The following is a 19,141-nucleotide window of genomic DNA, read 5'->3' as shown; positions in this document are numbered from 1 at the left end:
CCTCTGACGTCCTCTCTCTGTGAACCCCACTCTCTCTTGCCCCCACACCCGTCTCTCCCTCTCTCGGTCCCCCTCTCTCTCTCTGCCCCTCCTTCTGTCACCCCGCTCTCAGTCCGCCCACTCTGTCCCCCTCTCTCATTCCCCCCTCTCTGTCCCCCAATCTCTGTCCCCCTGTTCCCCCTCTACTGCGCCCCCGTCTCTCTGTCTCCCCTCTCTCACTGTCCCCTCTCTCTCTGCCCCTCCTTCTCCCTGTACCCCCCTCTGTCCCCCCTCTCTCTGTCGCCCTCTCTCTGCCCCCCCCTCTCTGCCCCCCCTCTCTGTCCCCCCTCTCTCTGTCCCACCCTCTGTGTCCCTCCTCTCTGTCCCTTTCTCTCTATACCACCTCTCTCTGTCCTCCCTCTCTCTCTGTCCGCCCTCACTGCCCCCCCTCTTCCTCTGTCCCCCTCTCTCTCTGTCCCCTCTCTCTGTCCCCCTCTCTGTCCCCTCTCTCTCTCTGTCCTCCTATCTCTCTGTCACCCTCTCTCTCTTCCCCCTCTGCCCCCCTCTCGCTGACCCCCTCTCCCGCTGTTCCCTCCTCTCTCAGTCCCCCCTCTCTCTGTCCCGCTCTCTCTGCGCCCCTCTCTCAGCCCCCCTCTGTTCCCCCCTCTCTGTATCCCCCTCTCTCTGTCCCCTCTCTCTGTCCCCCACCTCTCTGTTCCCCTCTCTCTGTACCCCCCTCTCTCTGTTCCCCTCTCTCTGTTCCCCTCTCTCTGTCCCCCTCTCTCTGTCCCCCCTCTCTCTCCGCTCCCCTCTCTCTGTCCCCCTCTCTGTCTCCCTCTCTCACCGTTCCCCTCTGTATGCCACCTCTCTCTGTCCCCCTCTCTCTCCATTTCCCTCTCTCTGCCCCTCTCTCTCACCGTTCCCCTCTGTCTGTCCCCTCTCTCTCTGTCCCGCCTGACCCCCTGTCCCCCTCTCTCTGTTCCCCTCTCTCTGTCCTCTCTCTCTCTCTGTGTCCCCCTCTCTGTCCCTCTCTCACTGCCCCCCTCTCTCAATCCCCCGTACCTCTGCCCCCCCTCGTTTTCCCCCCTCTCTGTCCCCCTCTCTCTGTCCCTCTCTCTCTCTGTACCCCTCTCTCCCTTTCACCCCTCTGTCTTCACCCCCCCGTACCCTCCTCTCCCTCTGTCTCCATCTCTCTGTCCACCCCTCTCTCTCTGTCCCCCTCTCTCTGTCCCCCCACTCACTATCCCCCTCTCTCTGTCCAACCTCTCTCTCCCCTCTCTTTACCCCCCTCTCTCCCCATCTCTCCCCTACCTCTCTCCCGCGACTCTCTTGTCCCCCCTCTCTCTCTGTCCCCTCCCTCTCTGACCGCCCCCCTCTCTGTTCCCCCTCTCTGTCCCCCCTCTCTGTCCGCCCCTCTCTCTGTCCCACCCTCTCTCTGTCCCCACTCTCTCTTTCCGTCCCCTCTGTCCCCCTCTGTTTTTCCTCCTCTTTCTTTCCCCCGCTCTCTCTACCCCCTCTTTCTGTCCCCCTCTCTCTGTCCCCCACTCTCTGTCCCCCTCTCTCTGTCCCCCTCTCTCTGTCCTCTGCTCTCTGTCCCCCTCCCTCTCTATCTGCCCCTCTCTAACTGCCCCTCTTTATCTGCCCCTCTCTCTCTGCCCCCATCTCTGTCCCCCTCTCTCTGTCCCCCTCTCTGTCCTTCTCTCTCTGTCCCCTCCCTCTCTCTATCCCCCTCTCTCTGTCCCACGTACCCTCTCTCTCTGTCACCCCTCTCTCTGCCCCCCTTCTCTCTGTCCCCCTCTCTCTGTCCCCTCTCTCTCTGTCCCCTCTCTCTCTGTCCTCTCTCTCTCTCTATCCCCCTCTCTCTGTCCCACGTACCCTCTCTCTCTGTCACCCCTCTCTCTGCCCCCCTTCTCTCTGTCCCCCCTCTCTCTGTCCCCTCTCTCTCTGTCCTCTCTCTCTCTCTATCCCCCTCTCTCTGTCCCACGTACCCCCTCTCTCTGTCCCCCTTCTCTCTGTCCTGTCTCTCTCTGTCTCCCATCCCCTCTCTCTGTGGGCGGCACGGTGGCACAGTGGTTAGCACTGCTGCCTCACAGCGCCTGAGACCCGGGTTCAATTCCCGACTCAGGCGACTGACTGTGTGGAGTTTGCACATTCTCCCCGTGTCTGCGTGGGTTTCCTCCGGGTGCTCCGGTTTCCTCCCACAGTCACAAAGATGTGCAGGGTCAGGTGAATTGGCCATACTAAATTGCCCGTAGTGCTAGGTAAGGGGTAAATGTAGGGGTATCGCTGGGTTTCGCTTCGGCGGGTCGGTGTGGACTTGTTGGGCCGAAGGGCCTGTTTCCACACTGTAATGTAATCTAATCTAAAAATCTAATCTACCCCCTTTCTCTCTCTGTCCCCCCTTTACACCTCTCTCTGCCCCCCTCTCTATACCCCCCTTTTTCTGTCCCCACTGTGTCTTTCCCCCCTCTCCCCGCTCTGTGTTCCTGTCTGTCCCCCCTCTCTGTCCCCCCTCTCTCTCTGTCACTCTCTCTCTCTGTCCTCCCTCTCTCTGCCCCATTCGGCGGCACGGTGACACAGTGGTTAGCACTGCTGCCTCACAGCGCTAGAGACCTCGGTTCAATTACTGCCTCAAGCGACTGACTATGTGGAGTTTGCATGTTCTCCCCGTTTTTGCGTGGGTTTCCTCCGGGTGCTCCGGTTTGTTCCCACAGTCCAAAGATGTGCAGGTCAGGCGTATTGGCCATGCTAAATTGCCCGTAGTGTTAGGTAAGGGGTAAATGTAGGGATATGGGTGGGTTGCGCTTCGGCGGGTCAGTGTGGACTTGTTGGGCCGAAGGGCCTGTTTCCACACTGTAATGAATCTAATCTAATCTAGTAATTCTCTCTGTCCCCACACGCTCTCCGTGCCCCCTCTCTCTGTGTCCCCCTCTCATACCCTCCTCTCTCTGTCACCTCCCTCTCTGTCCTCTGTCCCCCTCTCTCTCCCGTTCTATCTGAACCTGTCTCTCCCGTTCTCTCTGACCCCTCTCTCGTTAAGTCCTCCCCTATTTCTCTGTCTCTCCCTTGCCTCTCTCTCTCTCTGCTCCTTCACTCTCTCACTCTCGATCCACCTACCTCGTTCTCTCTTTCTCCCCACCTCCTCTGTTCCTCTCTGAATAAATATATCTCCCTCCTGCCCCTCCCTCCCTCTCTGACGCAGTCTGTCTCCCTGACGCGTCCCTCTCCCTCTGATCCAGAGACTGGGGAGGAGGGGGTAGTGGTTGGTGCTGTAGCTGCATGTGGTTGGAGGGTTGGTTGTGAGATGACAGAGAGATGTAGGAGATGGGAGGAGGGGGGAAAATGGTGTAGAGACGGAATCGCGGGAGGGAGGCAGAGACGGCAGGAGAGAGAGAGAGAGAGTGCAGGGGAGGGGGAGAGGAAAGAGTGGAGGCAGGTGGAGAGAGTGGGGGAGAGGAAATGGGGGGTCCAGTTTGGAGTGGGGGAGTCAGAGGGTGTTGAACCCAGCTCCTGAGCTCAGGGCGCGGTGCCTTCCCCTTCCCTGAGGACCAGGACTTGGGGCTGAGTCTGTCTCTCTGCAGCTCAGCTTCTCCAACAGAAAGACACACAACAACATCGGTCACTCTGCTGCTCGGCACGCTTTAATCAACATTTTTATTGGTTACAAATGGAACTGATGGATACAGTCAGTGGGATAGTGCCTTTTCTCACTGGCCCCTGAGTTGTGAGAAACATTGAAATGTTTCCCTTTAACCCCCCTGTGGGATAAGGATGGACAACCCAGCGCTACCCTCAGTCTGTTACCATAGCGACAGGCTGCTCCATCGCTGAAACACTGAACTGAAATGAGAAAATCCCGGATGGATTGATTAATGAGGGAATTTGATGGATGGATGTATATGGGTGAAGGGATATTTCAGCACATTCTTCAGCTGCTGCCTGAACTTAGTCTGGGTCACGGCATAAATCGCGGTGTTTGTGCAGCAACTGAGGAGCTGCAGCATGAAGCCCAATTCCCGCACAAACCATTCGAGATACACAGACTCATACCCAAAATCATACATCCGGGCCCATATAGAAAACAGCATTAACATTGACCATAACAGGATGAAATTGGCCGAGATCACAAACAGTAAAATGATGGATTTTTTTCGGTTTCTCATTTCTGTGTCAGACTGAGCGTCCCCATTGGTGTGAGCGCGGAGTCTCCTGCGGGCTCTGCTGGTCACTAAAATGTGTCTGACGGTGAGAACATTGAGCAGCAGAATCAGGAGAAATGGGACACACGAGGTTAGAATGTGGTGGAGGAACTCAATTGTGACCCAGACACTGGAGGATATAACAGCGCCTGTTACATCACAAAACCAGGGGGCGTTCACCAGCCAATACTCAGCCGTGAGCATAAAATACCAGAAAATGTTCTTTAAACAGCTCAGCACAGTCACTGCTCCCAGAACCACAGCCGCCGTTTTCTCACTGCAATATTTACTTTTCAGCTTCTGGCAACAAATGGCCACAAACCGATCAAAGGTGAAAGTGACGGTGAACCAGACAGAGCAGTCAGTGGCTGCATAAAGCAGGACGGCGTGGATATTACACACGGAGATGGAGTACAGGAAATAAAACTGTTCCCAATAAACAATGGGAATGTGCCTCAGGATCAGGTCGAGGATAATGACCAGGAGATCCGCCGCTGCCATGGCCCCCAGGTAACGTCTGACACATGGAGACAATCCACAATCTTTATAAAGCAGGACGTAGATGGTCACTACGTTAACTGTGAGGAAGGAAAACAAACCCATTATCCATCAGCCTGGAGGCAAATGGACCCGTTTGATCGGGGACCCAGTCAGATTTTCAAATGTGTCCCTGATTTCAGGGATTTATTAAAATAATAGGAGCTGGAAAAACAAATGGGAAGGTCGGAATTACTGACAAAAATGTGACATAAACCACAAGAAATCCTCCCTCCCCAAACACACAGAGACACATCCATAGGACAGATGGTTTCTAGAACATTCCCACACACTCAATCACTCGAGAGCAGACACAGGTCACTCCTTCCCAGTTCCTAATACGGAGGGTGGAAACGTCGCTGTCCTGAAGGATTCTCTCCCAGTTTCCTGAAGACAAACGGAGTTTGGGAATTTCTGTATTTTGGTCTAAATTGTGGTCGATCCTGTGTCGTGGAGAAATGTAAACGCAGGGAAAACGTGTTCACCCCCTTAACTGCCTGAGGGGTCTTCGGAACAGTGTCTCCTTCACCCCTGAACGGGATCTCTTCCCTTGGGATCTTATCGTTTGTTCAATTCACTGACGTCCGGCCGTTCACAAACAACGTCAGGGACAGAACGTTCCGGGGAATGTCAGTTATAGAATGTCGGGGACAGAACGTTCCGGGGAATGTCAGTTATAGAATGTTGGAGGCAGAACGTTCCAAGGAATGTCAGTTACAGAATGTTGCGGACAGAACGTTCCGGGGAATGACTGTTATAGAATGTTGGGGACAGAACGTTCCGAGGAACTCTTGGACCTGTCCATCACCTTTCCCCCCTACCCACCCCACCAACATGATGTACTGTACCTGGACACACTAACATTAATGGGGTGAGAGACGGAGGGTCCAATCACAGGAATGGGAACTAAAGGCATTGCCAGATCAGCTGAAATAGTTAGATATACCACATTCTCAATCCACCTCACAGAACCAGCCCAGACCCCATAAAGCCAGAGGAGATATCTGTTCACCGTGGAACACTGTGCAGACCAGGCCAGTGTCCTGCTCAGTACAACCCAGCAATCTGTCCAGAGTGGAGCACTGCACAGATAAGATCAGGGCATTGATCTATAATCCCAGACCACTTATCTGTCCAGCGCAGTGAGAAGTGCAGACCACAGCAGTGCATTGATCTATAAACCCAGATTAGATATCTATCCAACACGGGGAGCTGTGCAAACCACAGCAGTGCATTGATCTATAACCCCGGAGTAGATATCTGTCCAGCAGCGGGAGAAGTGCAGACCACAGCAGGGCATTATCTATAAACCTCAACCAGATAGTCTGACCAGCACAGTGATCTGTGCAGTGGTCACCCGTGAATTAATCTGTAAACCAGGAGCAGTTACCCTCCCAACATGTAGGACTGTGCCCCCCACCCCAGTGCACTGATCTGTAAACTAGGAGCAGTTACCCTCCCAGCATGTAGGACTGTGAACACCACCCCAGTGCATTGATCTGTAAACCAGGAGCAGTTACCCTCCCAGCATGTAGGACTGTGTACACCACCCCAGTGCATTGCTCAGTAACAGTGTGTTAGATCACTGCCCAGTGTGGGGAATCTTGCAGCCCATGCTGGAAGTGACAGGATGTGCAGCTCCCATCCATTTACAACTCCATCTCTCCATTGTGCCCTGACAAGGGGATGCTGTGGGTGTGAACATCCCTGCCACAGAGATACAGAGATGGAGGGGGAATCAGTTTGAACAATAACAAATGGGAGGGGTATGGGAAATAGACAGAGAGGGGGAGAATGAGAGAAAATGTTATGGAAGGAAGTGTTCCCAGGTTTCAGAATGCAGAAATGAAAACATTTTAACAGCATCCTGTAACATAAGTGGTTCCAGGAATTTTGGGTGAACATGATATTGGTGGGAGTTCAGATGATGCAGAGTTTTAGATGAGTATTTGTTCTGCAGCTTTGCATCTGGGTGTAGGGTCAGCAGAGTCTTTGGCTTATTGAGCTAGATCTAACAATAATTTGTCTCAGTGCCATTTCCATTGACTGTGACGGAGGGATAATCTACACTAGGCCGAGCTAGTTTCCTGGTGCTATCTTATCGAACTCACCTCATTAACCACCCACCCCATGGTGTCCCTCTCATTCAATACCAGCCCGATTCTCCCACCCAATATGGCTGGAGGTACTCACCATCGCCCGGGTGTCCCTGGATATTCCATGATCCATGACACTGGCGCCATCTTCAAAAGGCCACTGAGCACAAGTTTGAGCTTTCTCTGTTAGGAGCTGCCCTGCCCAGTTTACCCCGAGCATGGCAGATAAGAGGTAATTACACCACGGTTTGTCGACAGGAGCACGGAGGTCCTGGTGAATTGGCTAGTACAGAGGGGGACCATTCTCTTCCCAGAGTGGGCCACACGACCAGACCCACCGAGCATGGTCTGAGCTCACCACCCAGCTCAGTGCAATATCTGCGGTCTGAAGAAATGTTCAGCAATACAGGACAAGTATCAATAACCTTTCCCGCTCTGTCAGGATAAGGGTCACGGTATTGTGTCTGCTCCCTCACACTCACTGTATATCTGTTACAGCACCAACCTCCGAACAAGGCTCATGGTCCACCACTTTCACTGCCGCATGCAGCACCTTCTCTCTCTCTCTCTGTCTCTGTCTCTCTCTGTCTCTGTCTGTCTCTTTCTCTCTCTCTCTCTCTCTCTCTCTCTCTCTCTCCCTCCACTTTACCCCCCCCCCGCCCCCCCCCCCCCCCCCCCCCCCATTAATAACACTGCATGGACACAACACTGTGGACTGACTCTCTCTGGGCACCTCACCATGACCATGTCCCCCACCTACACATCGTCACCACAACCACCACCTCCCAGGAAGGGAGCATGGAGACTCCCTCCTACACCTCCCCCTGTAAACAGCTCAGATACTGAAACTAATTTGTGATAGTTACTGCTCTCCCCACTTGTCCTGACATCTTCAACAATCTGTGCTCATATACACCCAGGACTCTCTGTTCCCGCACCCCCTTTATAATGGCACAGCCTGTTTCAAACTGTCTTTCATTGTCTTTCCTACCAAAGTGTATCACCTCACACTGCTCTGCATTAATCCCCATCTGCCATACACCTGAACACTACATCAACGTGTGATTGTCCTGTTAGTTTTCCACACTGTCCTCCATAGTCTTCAGAGTTCTTCCAGGTTCGGTGCCATCTACAAACATTGAGATTGTTACAGTGTCACAGTCCCCATGAAACAACTGAAATCCCGCCCCACATACACGAGTGTGAGCAAGTGAAATACTGATATATTCCTGTGGACAAAGTCGAATAATGACATGCTGTCAATGGAGCAACAAAAGTCCTGACACACACCAGACGGAGCAAATGAAATATTGACAAACCACGGAGCAAGAGAAATCCGGATAGGTTCCACTTATCGATATTCACCAGGGTATAATGTGATGAAGTTGAGAGCGTGTACTGTACCTTTAAGCTAGGGTGAATTCTGTTCTGAACTGAAAGCTTACAAGCACCTGTGATACGAGAGGATGGCAGACCCAGAAACAATATATTGCTATAGAGCTGGAGTCGGGAAATAAGCAGTTAAGAGAAAGGGGGGTCCCAGAGTTGTGATTAGTTAATGTATAATGTTCACTTTCAGAGTTAAAAAATAAATTGATGTTTTTCTTTAAACAGTGGGATTTGGTAGATCTGACACTCATATTTTAACAGTTTACGAGGCGAATTGAGCATTTATTTATGTTTAGTTTAAGTTACCAGATGAGCTTCACGCAGTGCCCGAAACATTCCCGTGTGTGTATCTGTGTGTGTCTGTGTGGGGCAGGTCTGGCAGTCTCTGTGGTGCTTAAAGTGATGCAATGCCACCCTCTGCTGGCCTCCACACGCCACTGCACAGGCATTGGCAGAGGGTGAAAACCCACAGGGATTCATTCAGAGAGGGGGAGGGAGAGGGCAGCTGCTCACAGCACCATCCAAACTGATGTCTTATCCATGGATTGATCTAAATGTCCTTTAAACGTTGTAACTGTCCCTGCTTTTACCACTTCCTCTGGAAGTTCATTCCACACACAAACCAGATTCTATCTCAAATAATTACCTCTCATGACTTATGTAAATCTTTTTCCTCGCACCTTAAAATATCCCTCAGTTTTGAATACCAACCTTGAGGGAAAAGACATCAGCCCTTCAGCTTATCTGTACCCCTCATGATTTTATAAACCTCTGTAAAGTTACCCCTTAATCTCATACTCTCCAGTGAAAAAAGTCCCAGCCTACCAGCCTCTACTTATAGCTCACTCCCTCCATTCCCAGAAACATCCAGGTTAATCTGTTTTCAACACTCTCCATCTTAATTATATCAAGGTCAATAATATCAAAGTGAATAGTCAAGGTGTTTTCGAAGGGTACGGGGAGACCAAAACTAGAGGACATAGGTTTAAGGTGAGAGGGGAAACATTTAAAAGTGACCTTAGGGGCAGTTTTTTCACCCAGAGGGTGGTGTGCCTATGGAATGAGCGGGCAGGATGACCAGGCTGGACACAGTATTCCAGAAGAGGTCTCACCAATGTCCTGTACAACCACAACATGACGTCCCAATTCCGATACTCAGAGGTCTGACCAATGAAGACAAGTGTGTTAAACACCTTCTTAACCACACTATCTGTATGAGATGCAAATTTTAAAGAATTATACCTGACGGCCGAGGTCTCTGTCCTACAACACTGCCAAAGGCCCTGCTTTTAATTGTATAGATCCTGCTCTTGTTTGATTTACCAAATCCAATACCTCGCATTAATCCAAACTAAACTCCATCTGCCACCCCTCAGTCCAGTGTGTGATATTATTGCCACCTCACCCATCCCCTTCAGTTTTAAAATGCCCATCCCCCTCTCCAGGAGGCCTGCACACTCCGGCCTTGATTTTCACAAAGACCCCGAGCTTGGGTTGCCTTGTGTGGATAGGGGGAGGTTGGACAGATTGAAGACACATTCAGTGAGGAGGAGAGGCTGAACAGTAATAACCGGGCCTGGTATCATTTCATTGTTTTAGGAAGAAGGCAGTCGCACGTTAGAGTTGGTTAAGAGTGATCGGTGTTTTGGGACCAGAAATTAAGCTCTTCCTTCGTTTCTGGTGTTCAGTAATAAATATCTTTTTGAGACCCTTCATTGTGCAGAGTATGTCTGCAAGATTTCTTTCCCTAATATTGCAGACTACAGATAATAGCGATTAAAGATGGTCATAGTTAATTTCGATGGCACAGCACGTGCACTCAATATCCGACAGTTGAGACAAATATCTTGCATTTGATTAATAATACAAATTGTTTTTTGTAATTCAGTAATGGTAACCTGATTATAAAAAATCCACACCGAGCAGAAAGTGGGCTCTAAAATATGACTCAATATCTGGGTATGGTAGTGTGCTGGGTAGTGTCCCTGCCTCTGAGCCAGATCTCTGGATTTGATTCCAATTCCTGAACTTGTATGGTAGTGCTCCAAGCTCTGGACTAGAAGGACTGGATTCAAGTCCTGCCTGTTGCAGAGGTATGTCCCAGCATGTCAGAACAGGCTGATGAACAAACACACAGGAGAATAATGTTACAGCTTTATGGGTATTGCTGAGTGAGTCTAGTGTCCCTACCTCCGGGCACAAAGGTCCAGGTGCAAATCCCACAGAAGTGTCTCATAATATATCTGAACAAACTGATTAAAATGGATTTAGAATTGTGACTTGATTGAGAAGGAATAGGTGTCAGTATTGTATTTCAGAATTCAGGCCCAGGATGACTGAAAGTACAGGCATTCGTGTTGATTGGAGTCACATTTCGCAGCAGTAAAGGTTTATAAAATCCGAATGGTCATGGATAGGGTGAGTAGTCAGGGTTTTTCCCCAGGGTAGGGGCGTACAATACGAGAGGACATTGTTTGAAAGTGAGAGGGGAAAGGTTTTGATGAGGCCTAAAGGGCACCTTTTCACACAGAGGGTGGTGTGCGTATGAAATGAGCTGCCAAAGGAAGTGGTGGAGGCTGATACAAATATAACATGTAAAAGGAGCTCTTCCAGCAATTTCTGTATTTGTTTTAAAAATGCGTTCATTTTAACACAGGTAATCTGAATAAATTAAACATTTTATTTTTTAATGACGCAGGGACATGTAAACATATTTCAAATTGACCGAGACCATTTTCTGATAAGGGTATGGCTCTGTGTATGTATGACAGCAGCAATGGTGCACCTACATGGAACAGGGAATGTGATGGGGACATAGTTTGGACAATGTACAAGGAGACCTCACATGGTACAGTTTGGGAGAGAATGATATTCCTGTGTGATTCAGCTCAGAGAGGGAGAATATACAATCTGCCTGAGAAGGAAAGGCTTACTGCACTTTCTCTCCTTCATTACTCCTCATTTCAACAATGTGTGCGAGCCAAAAACAAAACTCTAACGTCATCATTACCATTCTTATTTTTATGGAATCCCTGCAGTGTTGAAACAGGCCCTTCAGCCCAACAAGTACATACAAACCATTTCCCTATATTTACCCCTGCCCAATGCATTTAACCTAGAAATCCCTGAACGCTACAGACAATTTAGAATGATCAATCCACCAAACCTACACAGTTTGAGCTGTGGTGGGAAACTGGATCACCCATTTAGAAGCTCACACAGACAAGGGGAGAATGTGCAAACTCCACACGGACAGTCACCCAAGGCTGGAATCGAACCCAAGTCCCTGGTGCTGTGAGGCAGCAGTGCTAACCACCGTGCTACCGTTTGGGTGATCCCTGACCAGAAGTCACTGGAATCTCCTCACTGCCTAAAGCAAAGGGAATTCAGCCAAATCCAAGTCTTCCAGGATGAAATCCCATTGCTAGCAACTGTGTGAGTACAATATCTTGTGAAGTAGATTAACGTTTTAGACAATCTTGCAATTTTTCCTTTGTCATGAGTTTCAATAATATCTGGACAAAGTTCTTTCAAGTTAAAATTGCAGAGAGTTGGTGGGTGTGTGTGTGTGTGTGTGTGTGTGTGTGTGTGTGTGTGTGTGTGTGTGTGTGTGTCAGTGTCTTTAGAAAGGGAAATATTCTTATATTATTACAATGCACAAATCGTTTGCCATTCATCTTTCCATCATAGTTTGAGTAACATTACTGTGTATCATAAACGTGTTGTTTTAGCAAATTAAAGAAACTAGCCTGATTTGTTCCTAAAACTGACCCTGACCCAGTCTGAGAATGGCATCATCTTCCATATCACAAACCTGGTTACATTTAACATTTGTTGTTAGCAGTACAACCAGAACGCAATTAGATGGGATAAAGGGGCAAGGAGTTGACAGATGAAGTTTAATTTCGATCAATATGAAGCTTTGCATTTGGGAAGGCAAATCAGGGAAGGAATTATACATTTAATGGTAAGGTCCTGGGGAGTGTTGTGAAACAAAGGGACCTAGGGTTGCAGGTATATTGTTCCTTGTAGGTAGACAGAGTGGTGCTGAACACATTTGGCACATTTGCCTTAGTCAGAGCATTGAGTATAGGAGATGTGGTGGTATGTTGTATCTGCACAGGATGTTGGTGAGGCCACTATAAGAATACTGCGTACAATTAGGTTTTCTGCAGAAATGACTTACACACAGATGTTCCAGGACTGGACGTTTGAGCTTTAGGGAGAGGTTAATTAGGTTGAGGCGTTTCCCCCTGGAGTGTCAGAGATGAGGGGTGACATTATAGAGGTTTATAAAACTAGCAGGGGCATGGATATTCTGAACAGCCATGTTCTGCTCCCCAGGGTAGGGGAGTCCAGAACAAGAGGGCATAGGCTGAAGGCGAGAGGTCGAATGATTTAGAAGGGACCTGAAGATAAATGTTTCACACAGAGAGTGGTGTGTGTACAGAAAGTGCTGTCAGAGGAAGTGGTGACGGCGGTTAAAATCGCACATGTAAAAAGTATCTGAAAGAGGAGGGATATTGGCAAAATGCTGGCAAATGGGACTAGATCAGATTTGATATCTGCTCGGAGTGAACAGAATGGACTAACGGGTCTGTTTCCGTTCTGCATGACACTCTGATTCTATAAGAAGGATGAAGAATAATTCTGAAAGAATCTTTCAAGTCGTACTTCTCTTCTCTGGAAGTTTAGCGTACCTCTATGTTCACATTGATTGAAAGCTGCGTTAGTTAATTATTTGACAGAGAAGTGAGTCACGGATAATGGGACACAGACAGGAAAGTGCAGCTGAGACCTCAACCTGATCAGCTACAATCTTAGTGCCAGATGGAGAAGGCTCAACATATCTAATGGTCCATTCCTGTTCCTCAGTCCCATGTTTCTGAATTACATTCAGCCCCTAAAATCTGCTACACAGGAGCAGTTGGAGGCTACTTACTCCTATAACCTGGTGCACAGAAATAGAGGAGACCACTCAGTCCTTCAAGACTGTCACACACGCTTTGAAGTGATTTGGGAAATGTAATTGGAAAATCCAGGCATGGATATGAAAGAGGCCCCTCATCTCACTTCACAGAGCTTCCCCATATACCTCACCCAGAGATGGCTCACAAAATCATCTGGTCTTCCTCACTGCAATATTCAATAACATAAAATTCATGAAAATTACACCCACTAACTTTCCAATAGCAGAATGGGAGAACATCAGAAACAGGGGCAGGTCGTTCACCCCGAAGCCTGCCTTGCCCTTCACTAAGGTCATGGCTGATCTGCTCTTGGTCTGATATCCTCTTTAATGCCCAATTCCTCAAAGCCCTCAACTCTCTGACAGATCAATATCGATCTACCTCCTCTTCAAATACTTTCAGTCATCTAGCTCCCCGAACACCCTTGAGAAGACAAATCCTGACATTCAATACCATCTGTTGGAAGAAACCCCTTGCTGCTCCTATATCATGGCTTATTGATATGAACAAAAGAGTTTGAGACAACGGTTCAGGTAAAAATGCCTGGCTCTGATATCAAGTGGTTGCCTTCTGTTGACATCAAGGAGCTGAACAAAACTGGACTTAATGGGAATCAGAGTAACCTCTCCAGTGTTTGGAGTCAAGCATGGCACAAAGGAAGATGTTCATCATCTCAGTCCTTGGTCACCTCTGTGCGAGATCCTCAGGGCAGTTTCCTCTTCACAAACAGCTTCAGCTGCTTCATCAATGTCTCCCCGCCCCCACCCTCCACAACATAAGATCAGAATTGGGGATGGTCAACGAAGATTCCACAATGTTCAGAACATTTTGTTTCCCCCTCAGCTCCTGCACTGGTCTGTGTCCATGTGCAGCAAGACCTGGACACCATTGAAACTTGTGTTGCTAAAGGGTCCATAACATTCATGTAACAGCACTGCCTGACACTGCACATTGCCACATTAAAACAAGAGTTCATTCAGTACCTCACGCTGGTTTCACAGGAATATGAAGAAGTCACTAAGTCATTGACATTATTGGAGAAAAACAGGGATAGCCCATTAAGTGCCTCCAGCCTATTACTCAGGAAGAGAAGGAGTGTAGTGTGATGGGCCACACCACAGCCCCTCGATAATATTTGAAGGCAGTAGTGTAGAATGTAATGATTTCTTATTTTAAAGGAAATGTAAAGTGTCTGTTCCAGATGCAATGTGACTAGCCAACCCACTCGGTGTGAAGCAAAACACCATCCACTTAAACATGAAAGATAAAATGAAACCAAAGAAAGAGGAATTTGGAATAACGTAATTCTATTGGAAAAGTTAACAGAATAATAGATCTAGGAACTATTACAAATGAACTGTTCCAATATAGGAAAATCCCATAAACACAGCCCTTGGCAAAAATAAATATTCAGACACAGATTGTCACAAACATTTCTCCTATCCAAGAATTAAAAACAGCATCAAGAGAAATTTCAGAGAGGGTTGCAGCCAGGAGACATTCACTGAAGCTTCCAACTCTGTGGAGACCCCAAATGTTTCTGATGTCACTGAGAAACCAAAACCCAGAGATCCTAATCTGTGAGAGTTGGCCACACCTATTCACGCTGCATTCAAATAAACCTAAGGCCCCCCTACCTGTTACTCAAGTGGTCTTAACTAGCCAGATTGGTAATGATCGTTCGATCTCTCTCTGAAAAGAAACCAAGACAAAATAACCTCTTAAAGCTACAGCATCATCATATTAGTCAGCACATCGAGCTGTCAAACAGGAACCAGGGGTAACCCAGTCAAGCCCTTGGCACTGTCCAATCGGACGAGGAAGAAGCCAGTCAGTCCCTTGAGTCACTTACACTGCAACAGGATGAGGCCATTCGGCCCCTTGCGTCATTTCCACAGGAACAATGGGAGGATATTCATCCCCTTGAGCCATTTAGGCAGGAACAGTGCGAGGTAAATCCCCCCTCAACGCACTTACACAAGAACAGAATGAGGTAGTTAACATAGAACATAGAACATAGAAGAATACAGCGCAGTACAGGCCCTTGGGCCCTCGATGTTGCGCCGATCCAAGCCCACCTAAACTACACTAACCCACTATCCTCCATATACCTATCCAATGCCCTCTTAAATGCCCATAAAGAGGGAGAGTCCACCACTGTTACTGGCAGGGCATTCCATGAACTAACGACTCGCTGAGTGAAGAACCTACCCCTAACATCAGTCCTATATCTACCCCCCCTTAATTTAAAGCTATGCCCCCTTGTAATACCCGACTCAATACGCGGGAAAAGGTTCATACTGTCGACCCTATCTAACCCCCTAATCATCTTGTACACCTCAATCAAGTCACCCCTAAACCTTCTTTTCTCTAGTGAAAACAGCCCCAAGTGCCTCAGTCTTTCCTCATACGATTTTCCTTCCATACCAGGCAACATCCTGGTAAACCTCCTCTGCACACGTTCCAATGCCTCCACATCCTTCCTATAGTATGGCGACCAAAACTGCACACAATATTCCAGATGCGGCCGTACCAGAGTCTTATACAACTGCATCATGACCTCAGGACTCCGGAACTCAATTCCTCTACCAATAAAAACCAGTACGCCATATGCCTTCCTCACCGCACTATTTACCTGGGTGGCAACTTTCAGAGATCTGTGTACATGGACACCAAGATCCCTCTGCTCATCCACACTACCAAGTATCCGACCATTAGCCCAGTACCCCATCTTTTTGTTATTCTTCCCAAAGTGAATCACCTCGCACTTAGCTACATTGAATTCCATCTGCCACCTTTCTGCCCAGCTCTGCAGCTTCTCTATATCCTGCTGTAACCTGCCACATCCTTCCTCACTGTCAACAACTCCTCCGACTTTCGTGTCATCCGCAAACTTGCTCACCCAACCTTCTAACCCCTCTTCCAGGTCATTTATAAAAATGACAAACAGCAATGGTCCCAAAACAGATCCTTGCGGAACACCGCTAGTGACGGCACTCCATGAAGAAACTTTGCCATCAACTACTACCCTCTGTCTTCTTCCATCCAGCCAATTCCTAATCCAAATCTCCAACTCACCCTCAATGCCATATCTCCGTATTTTCTGCAGTAGCCTACCATGGGGAACCTTATCAAACGCCTTACTAAAATCCATATATACCACATCTACCGCTTTCCCCTCATCAACCTCCTTCGTCACCTTTTCAAAGAATTCAATAAGGTTTGTGAGGCACGACTTGCCCTTCACAAAACCATGCTGACTATCCTTGATCACATTATTCCTATCTAGATGTGCATAAATCCTATCCCTTACAATTCTCTCTAAGACTTTGCCCACAACAGAAGTGAGACTCACCGGCCTATAGTTACTAGGGCTATCCCTACTCCCCTTTTTGAACAAGGGAACCACATTTGCTATCCTCCAGTCTTCTGGGACTACTCCTGTAGACAAAGAGGACATAAAAATCAAGGCCAATGGCTCTGCAATCTCCTCCCTTGCTTCCCAGAGAATCCTAGGATAAATGCCATCAGGCCCAGGGGACTTATCTATTTTCACCTTTTCCAGGATTTCCAACACCTCTTCTCTACATACCTCAAAGCCATCCATTCTACTTATTTGTGCCTCAGTATTCTCATCGACAACAATGCCCTGTTCCTGAGTGAATACTGAAGAAAAGTATTCATTCAGTGTCTCCCCAATCTCTTCCGCCTCCACACGCAACTTCCCCCTACTATCCTTGACTGGACCTATTCCTACCCTAGTCATTCTTTTATTCCTAACATACCTATAGAAAGCCTTAGGGTTTTCCCTAATCCTATCTACTAAGGACCTTTCATGTCCCCTCCTTGCTGCTTTTAGCTCTCTCTTCAGGTCCTTCCTGGCTACCCTATAACTCTCAATCGCCCCAATTGAACCTTCACGTCTCATCTTGAGATAGGCCGCCCTCTTCCATTTAACAAGGGATTCCAATTCCTTATTAAACCACGGCTCCCTCGCACGACCCTTTCCTACCTGCCTGACAGGTACATAATTATCAAGGACACTCAATAGTTGCCCCTTGAACAAGTTCCACATATCATTTACACTCTTGCCTTGGAGTCTACTTTTCCAAGCCACACATCCTAAGTCATGCCTCACCGCATCATAATTTCCCTTACCCCAGCTATAATTCTTGCCCTGTAGTACACACTTATCCCTCTCCATCACAAGTGTAAAAATCACCGAATTATGGTCACTATCCCCAAAGTGCTCACCTACCTCTAATTCTAACACCTGGCCTGGTTCGTTACCCAGAACCAAATCCAGTATGGCCTCACCTCTTGTTGGCCTGTCTACATATTGTGTCAGGAAACTCTCCTGCACACATTGAACAAACACTGACCCATCTAACGAACTTGAGCTATAGCTTTCCCAATCAATATCAGGAAAGTTAAAGTCCCCCATAACAACCACCCTATTACTGTCACTCATCTCCTGAATCACCTTCCCAATCCTTTCTTCAATGATTCTAGGACTATTAGGAGGCCTGTAAAAGACTCCTAACAGGGTGACCTCACCTTTCCTATTCCTAACCTCAGCCCAAACTACCTCAGATGGCAAGTCCTCATCCATCGTCCTTTCCACCGCTGTAATACTATCTTTGACAAGCAATGCCACACCTCCCCCTCTTTTACCCCCACCTCTAAACCTACTAAAACATTTAAATCCCGGAACCTGCAACAGCCAATCCTGTCCCTGTTCTAGCCATGTCTCCGTAATAGCCACAACATCGAAGTCCCAGGTACCAACCAACGCTGCAAGTTCACCTACCTTATTTCGTATACTTCTTGCATTGAAGTATACACACTTCAAGCCACTTCCCTGTTTACAGGCACCCTCCTTGGAAATTGATGCCATGTTCCTCACCTCCCTACACTCCAGGCCCTGCACCCTGAAGCTACAATCTGGGTTCCCATGCCCCTGCCGAGTTAGTTTAAACCCCCCCCAAGAGCACTAGCAAACCTCCCCCCAAGGATACTGGTTCCCCTCAGGTTCAGGTGTAGACCATCCTGTTTATAGAGGTCCCACCGTCCCCAGAAAGAACCCCAGTTATCCAAAAACTGGAACCCCTCCCTCCTGCACCATCCCTGAAGCCACGCATTTAATTGTTCTCTCTCCCTATTCCTCGAATCTCTATCACGTGGCACGGGTAACAAACCAGAGACAACAACTCTGTTTGTTCTAACTCCGAGCTTCCAACCTAGCTCCCTGAAAGCCTGTCTAACATCCTCAGCACTCCTCCTACCTATGTCGTTGGTGCCAATGTGGACCACGACTTCGGGTTGCTCCCCCTCCCCCTCCAGGACCCGGAAAACACGATCAGAGACATCACGTACCCTTGCACCTGGGAGGCAACATACCAAACGTGAGTCTCTCTCGTTCCCACAAAACCGCCTATCTGTGCCACGAACTATCGAGTCCCCAATTACTACTGCTCTGCTCTTCTTCACCCTTCCCTTCTGAGTAACGGGGACAGGCTCCGTGCCAGAGACCTGAGCCCCGTTACTTACCCCTGGTAAGTCATCCCCCCCACAAGTATCCAAAACGGTATACTTGTTCTTGAGGGGAATGGCCGCAGGAGGTCCCTGCACTGGCTGCTTCCTCCCAGTCCCCCTCACTGTAACCCATCTATCTGCCATCTTTGGAGTTACTACTTCCCTATAACTCTGATCTATGACCCCCTCTGCCTCCCGAATGATCCGAAGTTCATCCAACTCCAGCTCCAGTTCCCTAACACGGTCTTGGAGGAGCTGGAGATGGGTGCACTTCCTGCAAGTGTAATCGGCAGGGACGTCGATGGCATCCCTCACCTCATACATGTTGCAGGAGGAACATTGCACTGCCTTCACTGCCATCCCTCTAAAGCTAACTGTTTAAACAAAAACTGTGTCTAAATAATACAAGCAAAATTCAGCACTTACCTGCTTGCCA

The 19,141-nt window shown here is 48.5% G+C and overlaps 1 protein-coding gene across 1 annotated transcript in view; it reads right to left on the bottom strand.

Annotated features, from left to right (window-relative positions):
- Positions 1-3,848: 3,848 nt before the first annotated feature.
- The window catches only part of LOC148147176 (putative G protein-coupled receptor 139), a 72,696-nt gene continuing 57,403 nt past the window's right edge, over positions 3,849-19,141 (bottom strand). The window contains exon 2 of the mRNA XM_087996193.1: positions 3,849-4,756. Within this exon, the coding sequence (XP_087852319.1) occupies positions 3,849-4,756 (908 nt within the window). The remainder of the gene's footprint in view (positions 4,757-19,141) is intronic.

The sequence above is a fragment of the Chiloscyllium plagiosum genome, unplaced genomic scaffold (genome assembly GCF_037043375.1).
Source record: "Chiloscyllium plagiosum isolate Xiang-an unplaced genomic scaffold, Cpla_swu_hap1 HiC_scaffold_18, whole genome shotgun sequence".
Lineage (NCBI taxonomy): Eukaryota > Metazoa > Chordata > Chondrichthyes > Orectolobiformes > Hemiscylliidae > Chiloscyllium > Chiloscyllium plagiosum.
Note: the sequence above shows the minus strand (reverse complement) of the source record. Positions and strands in the feature narration are given on the sequence as shown.